Source organism: Dromaius novaehollandiae, chromosome 3 (assembly GCF_036370855.1).
Source record: "Dromaius novaehollandiae isolate bDroNov1 chromosome 3, bDroNov1.hap1, whole genome shotgun sequence".
Classification (NCBI taxonomy): domain Eukaryota; kingdom Metazoa; phylum Chordata; class Aves; order Casuariiformes; family Dromaiidae; genus Dromaius; species Dromaius novaehollandiae.
The window spans coordinates 78,934,319-78,947,189 of record NC_088100.1 but is presented as its reverse complement, the minus strand read 5'-3'; the positions used below and the strand labels follow the sequence as shown (position 1 = coordinate 78,947,189).

Sequence of the window (12,871 nt, the reverse complement as noted above, 5' to 3'; positions counted from 1 at the left end):
CATCTCTATTATTGCCCACCCGATATTCTTAAGGTCAGGATTTCATTACCAGAAGATAATACTACTGATACCTACTGCATCTCTCTTTTGCTTCCCTGCAGCATCTAGAATACCATCCTGCAGCCTATCCCTGGGTACCAGCCCTCCACTTGGTCCTTCAACTCTATAAGCATCATGATAGCTTTAAAATTAAGCATTCCTGTACTATGACCACAAGAAAGGGCATACCATTCCAACATACTTTGACCTTGGTCCTTTGAGCCGTGGACTGCTCAGATCATAGCAAGATATTCCCAAAATATCATCTCACAATAACTTTTGACATGGAGCCATACACTTAAATCTGTGAAGCTAAAGCAGTAATTCTCAAGTTCACAAGGAACAAGGTAAAAAATAACTCCGGGGCCAAAAGAAAGATTGCCCCAGCACAAGATGCTGAATCATACTACATACTGGGATGTACAGTACCAGACTGGCATCTCAGCTACAGAGACAAGTCACAGACAATCTGAACACCAATGGAGACTGAGACCAACATCATCAGGTACAGTCAAAGCAATCTGCCCATAGAAGCACTAGATACAGGTGCTTAAATGACTGCATAGAATAACTCATTTACCTGGTGACACAGGCACCCTTCCTGGCCCAGCCTACCAATATCCACCTTTAACTGTCTCCTACTTGTGGACTCTAGTATGCAGACAGGTTGCACATCCCTAGAGAATTAACTTTTACTGTGGGAAAGGGAATACATTTGTCCAGAACTTAACCAAGAGAGAAGGGAGCCTATTATCCTGGGACAAAACAAGCTTGAGATACTGTTTTGCAATGGGTAAGCACTTGGGAGACTTCCAATTCATTTCTACTCCTCAACGCATGTAGGCACATCAGAGTGACCAAGATGACTCTTCCTGTAATAGGCGCAAAGCTGAAAACGTGGATATAGCTTAAGTAGAGTCCTATTGCTTGCACACAGGTCTCTCTTGCATAGTTCCACATTTCACATGCAAACATCCTGATGTCTACCACCCCCTGAAGATACTGCAGCAAAATTATTTTTTCCTACCAAAACTTATTCATGCTTTTTATTCTTGAGGCAAAAGCTTGGATAAACAAAGGTTTCATGACTGATGTCAATAAGCTATGGAATACTAGATCAAAAAGGTGTTTACTTTAATTTCATAAAATGCTTTATTTGTTCATATAAATATAGGCATAGTACAGCTGAGTACATCTTCTGCTAGAGTTTTCCGGGCCATGCTACTTTTCACAAACAGTTTGACCAGGCCTTGCCGTTTCATGCATCTCTCAACATCATTTCTAAAAACCCTCACAAATTTCTGCGGCTTTTGCAAAGGAAGCACTGGGACTTTTTGTATCGAGGACCCATTAGAAGAAAGTACAATAGAAGCTTCAAGTTGTCAAACGCATACACGACCACCATTCTCATTCTGCTTTGGTAGCTGAACACTTAGAGATGTTGAAGCCACACACAGGCAACTTAAGCATCCCTAAAGAAGCAAAAGGTAGGCATGTTCAGCAAGTATCAGCAAGGGAGACCTGCACTTCAGAGATCTGCAAAGGCCCAGCTGAAGGTGCAAAACTCCCCCTCTGCAAGCTTGCATTCAATTATTGATATACATGCATTGGCAGATAGCCGTGGTTGAATGTATTATTAGGGCAGTGAAGTGGTTAAAGTAACCCATAAGATTTTGTAGGGTAAAAGAAAAGAAAGCATTGCTGCTGATGTAAATTGATTACAGATCTTCCAGGCAAAGCACAGGGATATGTCACTGCCACCTGCTCCAGGGCTCTGAAACAACCCCACACATGCATAAGCATAAATCTCTTCCATACATGAAATTGTACCACAGGCACACGGGCATCTTCCTAACAGCAGTGCATAACTTCCAGCATCTCCACTTCCAACTCCAAAATGACCGTCACACCTTCCTAGATACAGAGCAAGACTGGCAAAGCAGTAAGCTCTCTTCTCTAACCACTCGTAATCATCTCAGGCTAAACCAGGACCTTTTCTCACTTGTCTGTAGGCATCATGAATCCAAAGCTGGCACCAAACTGGAAACAGCAACTTCATTACCAATGTTACTCGATACCTTTTCTGTCACTCCCCACTTTTAAAGTCTGTGACATTCTCTCGTCTTTGAGTATTGTCAGTAGTTTGCATGACTATTCTTTGTCCACTTCAGGGCAAAATCCTTCAACTTAGTTTAAGCAGCCCTAACTGGCTCAGTATGTTAAGCTGTCTGTCTGTATAAAGGAAAAGAAAACATCTGGAAAATAGAGAGGAAAATTCATATCATGGAGAAGTAGTAAATATCTAAAAGATGTAAGTTCTACATACCTGCAACTATTACTGCAGTTTATCCTGCTCTTACTTCACATATCCCAAGCAGTTCTCACTCTTAGGATACATCCAAAACAGCAGTACCAACACACTCGCATTTAAATGTTGAATTTCAGTTAAACTGAAATCAATATTAAATTGTTATTTTTAAAAATAAGTATACTGATCACGATAGTTAATAATTCAAAGACATGTAAAGACATTATGCGTTATAATACATGGAAAGGGCATGAGAAAACAAGTTTGACAATTTTAACTGATCTGCAAAAATACAGTTAACGGACCATTTTGACAAACAATATTTCATTTCTCTTATTCTCAACACATTATTTGCCAGTACCTCAACTTTTTAGTTCTTGAACCAAATTAGCAAGAACAGTATAATCTGGCCAGAAGTGTTACTAGTCATACAATTTTTATAATGCTTGATTTCCCCCATATTCATAGTAACAGCAAGTTCCAGTGATGCGGTAAAACTAAGGTGGCAGAAACTTGTTTCTCCTGGAAAAACAAGATTAACAGACACAAAGAAAAACATAAAATAAGATGAAAAAGGAACACAATAAGAAGAATCACTCTTCTTGGTCAGATGACGACAGCTTCCCTAGGAGAGAGAAGGATCACATGCTCTTCAAGAGAGAAGTCCTTCTGTAATTCTACAGCATGCATCACATTTGTAGTATCAATAAAAATTTTTAATAAAGTACAAACATCCAGAATTACATTTTATACAAGCATTCTTACAGTATTCAAAAGAAAGCAGTTTGATCTGCAGCAGTCTAAAGATAGGAAATTTCTCAACTAGACATGGCAAATATATTTACACATCTTTCAGTTTTCACAGTATTACGTCATTAAACTCACCTTAGGCTTTGAGCAAAGGAAAGTATGACAATTTAAAAGTCTGTTTGGGACTTGTCTACATAGTAACTAAGATTTTATTATCATCATCATCCAGCTAAATAATTTACATCAAAACCAATATGCCCAAGAAATTAACCTCAAAATAAACCAGAACCCTAAAACTGCAATCCATTATAAAATCGTATTGTGTACTAGAGGACAAAGGTATCACCATAAGTTTTCTTCTTTTGTAATGACTGGTAAAGTAATTGTTATATGTTCCCAAATGTAAATACTGACAGCCTCATACATTCTATCTGTCCATATTATTCCACTTTATTTCTAATCCTTGCACAGTGTTCTTTACCTGTTTTGCCAGAGGTTTACCAGAGTTTTCTTCACACCAACTCAGCTGTACTTTAGCCATATAATTTGCTCTTTAATGTATCTATTTTTACAAATCTCAGACACATCACTGCAATTTACTTTCTAGCCTCACCGATCTTAGAAAATGAGCAGTACTCATTCCGGTGTATAAAATCTACACATTAGCAAAGCAATTGCTATTTTTTTCTCAATTCTGCCACATAATATACTGACATATATGCAATAGTTCAGGAAACAATACTGAGCAGAAATATGCTTAATTTATTTCAGGGAAAGCATGGCGCCCGTTTTTTATCTAATTTAAATTAGAAGCTAACCTTTTAAGACCAGTTTACTCTAAATTCTTCTGGAAGACAAAGGACTGTTTGTCAAGTACCAACAGAACAAATTCCATAAGCTACTAACAATCAACAGATAGCCAAACTAGTGTGGCAATTAAGAATTACAACTAAGAAGAAACCCTATGAATTCACAGAGTGCATGGCCTTAGCCATGAGACATAACACCATTCTACTGAAAATTATGGAATCCAGCCAAATATCCAATGGACTTTAAAGTGACTTTGTATTTTCTTTGTACGCACACACAAACACAAACTCTCATTTCCATCAACTGTTTCAGTCACTGAAATGTTCCTGAAATGCCAGTGATAAGCAACCTCTTGAAATGCTTCAAATAGTATTCTGGGGGAAAAAAATATCACCATCTGTGATTTGAAATTCAAGCTTCATTTCTCTCCTGGCCTAGAAGGGGGTCCAACAGCTTGTTGTTTGTATGGCTCTTTGCTGTGCACAATAGTTATTGCTTGAACAAGAATCCTTAAGAAGCAGTTTTCATATTCTTGCTAACAGAAGCCCAGGCTACAGTACAGGCATGGAAGCAACTACAACAGAGAAAACCTTACACCCCACTACAACACTGCCCTCCATATAGCTTCTTAACGTAGCAGTATTTGTGCCCTGTAGCTAGGCAGCATGCCTAGGCGCTTCCCTGGATTAGCAGACCTTCAAGACACAGCTTAAGCTCACTCATACACAGAAGAAGCCGTGTTTAAGCAGCAACCCTCAAGGATTCCTGGCTGAAATTTTCAGTGAGGACTTTTCGATCGAATAAGAGAGAAATCCTGTCCACTCCATCCAACACGACCTGGTGGCTGAACGTTTGCAGCGCCTTTAGCAGCAGCAGGAGAGGAGCAATAGAGCTTCTGCGACCACAGCGTGTCTGCGGGCCCGAAAGCACGCAGCCAAGACGCCAGGATCCCTGCGGCGGCCGCGGGCCCCCCTCCCTCTCCCCACCTAGGCGCTTTCGCTAATGCTGCGGCCGCCAGACAGACTTCACGCAGCGGTCAGGCCTCCCGTCCGGCCCGCGGGGAGCACGTACCGGCTCCACCTCGCGAGGCAGGCGCTGTACCCGGCTCCCCGCCGAGCGGACGGAGTGGCCGGGGAGCACTAAGGGAGCGGCCGACGCCCCCGCCAGGCCATGGCGCTGGCACAGGCCCCGGCCGGGAACACCGGCTAGACGCGCCACGGAGAGGGGACGAAGCCCCAGCCCATCCCCCCGCGCGGCCGTTAACTGCCGCTGGCGCCGGCCGGGGCTCTTCCCTGCCTCTGCGCTTCGCGAGGCGCGCGTGCCAACGCGAGGGTCCCCTTCCTCCCACCTTAATTTTATTGAGCACCCCGCTGCTCTCCAGCGTCTGCACCAGCAGGTCCCGCAGCTCTGTGTCCTCCTCCGTCGCTGCGGCCGCCATCTTGTTTCTCCCTGACAACCGCCCAAACTGCGCTAGCGGCTGGACGAGCGCGGCAGATTCGCCTCCGCGCTGAGGGAGGCACTAACCCAGCGGCCGACCCGAGCACACGAGGCGCCGCCGACCGGTGATGACCCTCAGCGGCGGCCCGAAAGGGAACGCAGTGAGGCCGCGACCAGCCAGCGCCCCTCCGGCCGCGGCACCTGGAAAGTGCGGCGGCGAATAGGCAGCGCGGCTGCCGGCGCCGCGATTGGCGGGCGGGAGGTTTAAAGCGGGTGATGGCGCTAACGGCTGAACTACGCCGTTGTTTGTCTTTAACGTCATCGCGACGGCACAGCTGGTAGCGGCGCTATCTGCCAGGTCCCTGTGAGCAGTCCCTGAGCCCTTTTCCCGCCCTAGCTTGGTGCTCTCCCCGGGCAGGGCAGCCCTGCGCACCGCGATGGGCTCGCGCCGGGCTGCGCTCGCGCCCAACGGCCGCGCGGACTGTAACGGCCGTGCCTGCCGCGGGCCCTAGCGAGGGGAAGCGAGGTTCCCCAGGGCCGGTCTTCCCCCGCACTCGGCTCTTTCCAACGCCGAAAGAAAGAGTGCATGTGTGTGCGTGGAGGGAGGCACTGAAACAGCTTTGAGGACCGAAGAACCCTTCTCCTCCCCCTTCTCAGGTGTTGAGCCCCGTTTCAGTAGAAAGGGAAACGTAGTTCCCCTCCTCTGAGCGGGGAAGGAACAACTTTCTCAGAGTGGTAGTGGGCTGAGAGAGATCTCAGAAAGTACGTGTACCCGCTCCGTTCAACACAAGCAAAGCAGGGATCGAAAAGTATTTGAAATAGGTCAACAATATTTATTTTATAACCAGCAGGTGCTTTTAGGAACAGGAGGCTCCAACGCTATCATTTCTTAAAAACGATACAAAGCTTTCGAGGATGCAGTGATTAATTTGCAAGCACTGCACGTTGCTTTGGGGAAAATCTTTTACTCTTTTTTTCCTGACCTTTTTAAGATTCTGACTGAACCTTATCTCCTGAACTTTCTACGATTTTTCTTGAAGAGAACTCAATTATATAATGAAGAATTTCAGAAGTTATGAATATTCAAAGCGTGCAAATGTTCCTCATAGATGAAGTATGATAAGGGTATTGTTGGCGGTTGATACTACTTTCAAAAGCATGCAGTAGGTGGCACTAATTCATCAGTGATGTCTTAAATACCAACCAAGCCTGGTAAGTCAGGTGTCACCAGTACTGTCCTGTTTTTATTGAATCCTCCAGAGGCATGCTGGATCTCTGAGCCCGTTTCCATACCTGCACAAAGAATATAGCACTACATTTTAAAATCCTGAGTCTTGGAAACATTGGCAACCTTTCACTTCAATGCAAAAGTGTATTAAAGTAAGCCTGCAACAGTGCACTTTTTAAACAAAACTGTAATAATAAATGAAGTTTAGATCTAGCTTTTCAAAACCCTACCAGAAGCAAAACATTACTTCAGAAACGTAATGCCTGGTATACTTATGATCTTTTTTCTTCTTTTATTCACAAAAATGGATGGAAATATCTGGTAGGCGCTCAGGATTTTTTTGTTTGTGAATTATATAAAAACAAAGCTGAAACAATAATTTGACTGTATGATGTGCTGTGATAGGAAATAAAACTAAATAATGAAATCATTCTGTTTTTTGATGACCAGTGATCTGGGCTTTTTTAGTTATATTTTTCTTGCTACGGAAGTGACTGACTGTTGCTGTGAAATACAGGATCTGAAATCAATGTTTTAACATAAAGTGGCACAGATTTCATAACTTCTTAAAACTGCAGCAAACTCTTTTCATACAGCTTTCATTCCTAATGCTGCTTAACCAAAACAAATACATTGACAAAAATATGAAAAAAATGAAGCGCATACAACATTAAGCCTATCTGATAACACTTTTATAAATTGTCCTTAAACATCTTGGAGCAATCCATTATACTCTGCTATACTGAATTAGTTACACTGCTTGTATATTGGGGAAAACATGTAATTTAATTTATCTGTGAAGTGCCACAGCTACCATCTGATAAGGACCTGTAATTTTTTTAATCTAACAAAAACAAACGTTACACATACATTTTAGAAATGTGGAATCAACTTATATGAAAACTTGAGGTTCCTTTTTGAATGGTTTGAGGAATATCTAACTCACCAATAAGAATAAATCATTATCTATTTAAAAGGCAAAATAGGCTATAAACTTCAGTGGTAAGCTTGAAACAAGATGGTGAATAACTAGGTTTCAGTTCTGGTAATCAAGGTAATTAAAAAAAAGTGTTTATAAGTTAAAGTTAAATTGTTATTTCAAATAATCATATGAGCGTTGTTAATGTTGTTATGATCAAAAGAGCCACACTCTCTCAGGGCATAAGGCTTTACTTGTATGTCTGCCAAAAGACATAACAGTGGTTTTGGTTCACCGAAACTTGAGGACGCCTAGTTTAGCAGAAGGAATATTAAACAATCGAAGGGATCAATGCTACAGTTAAGAGTCTAGGCTGGTAAATGAGTTTTAGGCTAGGGAGGGGAAGAACAGGGATTGGAAAACAACCAGCAAAATAAAGGTGACATTCTTCTATCAGCCATAAAAGCCTTGAAACAGGCCAAAATACAAAAGCACTTCTACAGGAGTAGATTGGGATCCTGTTGTAGTAATCGCAAATGGTCTATTTTTGTCAGTGATCCAGAGGGAATGTATTCTGTGCCAGTTCTACAGTTGATAGACACTACTTTCCCTTCCAAGCTGACAGACACTGCAGGGACCTAGACCCAAAGGTCTGTTACTTTACTTGCATTCCTCCAACAGTTTTGGAAAGTTGTTACTAGAACCCCACAGCCATTATTCTCCCTCCCACGCAGCTACATCTCTCTTTATGGTGTCACCTCAAACCCTACTGCTCTTCTGCTTGTGTGAGTGACAGTCCAGATCTAAATGATTACCAGGATAATGGTTTAAAGGCATATGAAACTGTGAATAGTAGGGAAGGAAGGAATTCAATAGTGGGAATCAATAGGGAAGTGTGTAACTACATTTTAACTACACTGTTGGTATCAAAATTAGCAAAACAATTGCTTGGCTGGATAACATGGTGAGCAATCCTCATACCACTATACACAGCTATACATGTATATGCACCGGGGATTTCTGTGGGATAAAATGAAATTAAACATGTACTTTATTCATTAATTTAAAGAACAATATACTCCTAATCTTTAAAAACTCTAAAGCTTTGAACTTTGTTACTTTGCTGATGACAAGCCAGCTTTTTAACTGTATGTTTGTTTGATAGTATTAATTCATTTTATCAGCTGTGGTTTAGATCAGTCACAAAAGGAATGTTTTCTCAATTTGTTCTTCAGCAACAAATACTGTCTCCAGTATTTCTTTATTGATGTGACTATGCTTTCTAGTATATATTTGTCAGAATTAAATCTTTCTCCCCAAGTAAATGTTTCAGAATACACTAGCATTCAAACTATGAATGTGACATAGGTATTGGCATTATGTTTGATTGTCCTGACAAAATTCACTTGACAAAATATTTGGTAGGGATTACAAAGCAAAAAGACAGATTCAGTAGACTTAGAAGATAATTCATCAGTGATAAAAATTGTGGTTTGTAAAATTCATTGCAGTAGCACTGGCTTCTTGCTCTCAAATGTATCTAGCATATTTCAAATCCAATCTATGTATACCCCTTTTGAGCACTGCAAAGTACCAGAAAATTGTGTATCTAAATACTCATCGCCTAGAGGGCAGCAAAGCATTCTCATAGTCCAACTTCCTACCCGGCAGACAATGAACAGCCTCAACCTGTCTCGTGTCCCATTCTAAAGAAAATGTTATCATTTTAAATATATCTAATTCCAAAGCTTACCTTTATTGAAATCGTCTAACTGCATCACAAGAGCTAGACCAAAATTATTTTTACTATTTCTACAGAAATGTAAATATGAAGAACACTTTTCCACAGCAAGAAGAAAATGTATTTTTCATGGGGAAACCAATATAGCTTTGCAAAGATGCTGTAAAATTAACACTGCATTATTCAAAAAAATGCGGTGGCAGCATTGCTACAAGCTCTTCACACACAAAAAAATCCAATGTAGGCCTTCAAAAACCATGCATTGACCAATTCTATTGATTTAAAATTAGGACACAGTAATATATGTACATCCCAAAATCTGTGTATCTGATCAGAGTTTTGTAGATTATTCTTATAAACACACAAAAAAGAATAAAATCTAGCTAGATTTGTGAGTTCTATTTGTGCAGTGGGAATAATCAAAACAAAAATCCTTGTTTTAGGGGGACAAAATAAGAAAGGTTCTTTCTTAACTCTTAAATCTCAGTCTGAATGTACACTGCTGGCATCTAGAAAAACCTGTTTTTTAAGTCTCAGATTGAAGCATTTAATATAAAATCCTTAAAGAAGTTGAACCATGCCAACTTTATGTTTTTATATTCTTCAGGCAACACATTTCAGCATATAAACACATTTTTTAAATCTAAGATACAGTTAAATTTGTTCAGAAATTTTTTAGGAAAATATTATTTTCAGGAAAAATGGATATGAAACTTTTCAATGGTTTTGGCATTCTCTCCCTCAGTTTTCCACCATGTCATCATGAGTGTTAATAACCAGTGAACAGGAAAAAAAAGTGAGTACAGAAATAAAAGACCATACTATTTGAGAAACAGTATGATATATTAAATATTTGAGACCATACATAATGAGAAATTCCCAAAATGAAGTTGGTTGTTTTTCAATACAATGCTTCTCAAATTTTGAAGTCCAACTTTAATTATATAGAGTACTGAAAATCCAATTTAAATCAGTTGGTGATTGTTAAAGAAGGTCTCTGACCGTAGGTTTCCTGAAGCAGAGTCTCAGATGTGGAGTATCACAAACTCATTCACTCTAAGTGGTACAGCAGCAAATGACAGCTCGAGCTGGGTGCCTCCGGAGAGGGACCCCAAACAAAGAAACCCCCAGGCAATCGTAACTTTACAATCTAACTTCTCCACCCCTCATGCGGTAGTTTGGACCAATAGTAATATTCAGGTCTGCGGTCTTCCCGTTCCTTGCTGGGTGCCGGTGCTGTCCCTCAAGGTCTGGAGGAGATAATTCCAGACCACAGTAATCAACACTGCCCCAGTGAGAGCAGGCTTTGTTTCTCTAGGTCCTGACGTCCTGCACAGGCCTTATTTCAAAGTCTTGACGTCCTCCCTGTCGGAGTGTGAGACACAGGAATACAGACTGCTTTTGTAGCTTCCTTATCTTCCCAGCTTGAACTGGCTCTGGGGCCCTCTTTTACTGAACTAGGTGAAAGTTCCTCATGTTATCTGAATGCGACCTAAGGCTTCAACAAATTTAGCTACTCATGTTAAGTAAGTTTTATGTAATTTGTGCTAAGCAGCTAACTCTAGGCAGCCCCAGTCCAATATTCTTTAACAGTGATTAAGGCTGTAGTTCAGGAGAGCACTCTGGTACTACTTATTTTTATCCCAATTCAGAAGAGCAGTTGAAGATACTCTAAGCTTGTTAGTATATGCTTGTGTCCTAGGATCTGAGTGTGTGTAATTCTGTGGAGCAATGGCCCCATAATGTAGGATATGGATATTTGTCAGATACTGAGCTGCAAATTGGATTGTCAGTCTACTCATCAGGGGAGCAGTTAAGGCAGATCTTATATCAAAGCTAGGATATTGATAGACTTTAGGAACAGTCAAAAGCCCCAATAGCTTCCATAGTGTCTCTGTACATACTTACGATTATCATCCAATCTACTTAATTTCTTATTTATGCTGTAAATTCTTTCTGCCTTACTGATAATGAACAGTCTTTTATGAAGTCAGTGGGGGCTACCAGTGACATAAAGTATCACTCACACAGACTAAAGCCCCCTAATTTGTCTCTTATTGTATTCAAGTGTCAGAACTTAGTAGAAATATTAAATTTCAGAAATATTAAATTTCATCCAAGTCTTGGCATCAGTTTATATCTTATAAACCTGGATATTTGTATATGCTTGTTAACACTCCACGATGTTCTGAGATGTATTAAGATAGCCCTTCTGAGTAATTGCCAACTATTAATGAAAGATGGACATACTCATAAATGATTATTTGAGAAAACTGTCTTATGATTTTCTTGTCTTTTAAACAGGCTGCCACAACAGTTGTTCACATTACTGAGTAATGGACTTCTTATGTCTTAACACAAAAAAAGTCGAAAACACTGAAAGTAAACTTGTCTTTCTTCCTCATTATAGGTGTCAGCATTTGGATCTGATATGTTTGATTTAAAATTTTTGATTTATTAACAATTTTCTCCATGCTACCAGTATATAAATAAATATTAAATTGAAAGTCTTAAGGAGATAGTTATTCAAAGTAGTTCCCCATTCTCATTTTTGTCAAAATATTAGCTCTTTAATAGTTTCTGTTAATGTGCGCTATTTTGTAATGATATCATGACATAAAAGACCTGACTTCATTGTCTTAACAACTTAATAGGCTACATGATTTCATGGCAGCTTTGGAGCTCTCTTTAAAACCACCTCAATGGGAAACTTATCTTTGGGTTTATTTTTCTGAAAGTGAGCAGAAACCTTAATTCGGCAGCCTCAGAGTGTAAATCCCTATTGCTCCTCAAAACAGGTCTAACATTGAAGCACAAAATCTTGCAAGCTGTATTATACATGCAGTACAGCCCACTCTTTTCATCCTTAGTCTGCAAAGATAACTTCTGTGGCAGTAAGGATAATTCAGTGCCCATGCCCACTGACTCCTCACAGCAGCAACAAAGACCAGTGCCAGATGGAGCGGTGATGTCCTCAGCCACAAGAGGAGGAGGAGCAGTGATGACTACACAGCTCTGGAGAACTTCACTATTTTTAACTGTTTAACAAAGTTTCTGAAACTTCTGGTACCTCTCAGACATTGTCAGAGACAACACTAAACCATATGGATCCCTCGTTCCGTTCAACATGATCTTTGCCTGTTTCCATAGAAAGGTGGAAAAAGAGATTAGTTTTGCTTCATCCTCCTTCTTACTGTGTAAATGTGTAAACATAACTACAAAATCTCACCTGTGAATAATAATGTAACTTTGAAAAAAGGCTTGATTACAAGAACTGTAATTAATTTGTTAAAAACAAATGTTGTTTTGCTTCTGGAAGCAGATCTGCCCACATATTTCACAAGTGCATTAATGGAGGATGGTTTTGACATATCCCTCATAGTTCAAAACTATACAATAGTAATTAATAATCACACTTAGTATTTATGAGTCATGCATCAACAGAGAAACAGGTGTTGGAATCTGTTTTCTGTTTTACCACAGTACTGGGAAAGTATCTGAACAGTCTTGTGTGGGATATCTGTGATTCATTCCTTTGGGTTCTTTCTTCCTTAGAAACTTCCTGTTGTTTCCAAACATGGATGCGATCATCTAAAACTTCCCTCCTGACGCTGCAGAAGTGCACGGCAGAAGAACGTG

General features: G+C 40.4%; 1 protein-coding gene across 1 annotated transcript in view; it reads right to left on the bottom strand.

Moving 5' to 3' along the window:
* CEP43 (centrosomal protein 43) overlaps positions 1-5,583 on the bottom strand; it is a 31,413-nt gene extending 25,830 nt beyond the window's left edge. Inside the window, exon 1 of the mRNA XM_026109876.2 lies at positions 5,256-5,583. Coding sequence (XP_025965661.1) covers positions 5,256-5,345 — 90 coding nt within the window. The 5' untranslated portion in view covers positions 5,346-5,583. The remainder of the gene's footprint in view (positions 1-5,255) is intronic.
* Between the last annotated feature and the right edge of the window lie 7,288 nt (positions 5,584-12,871).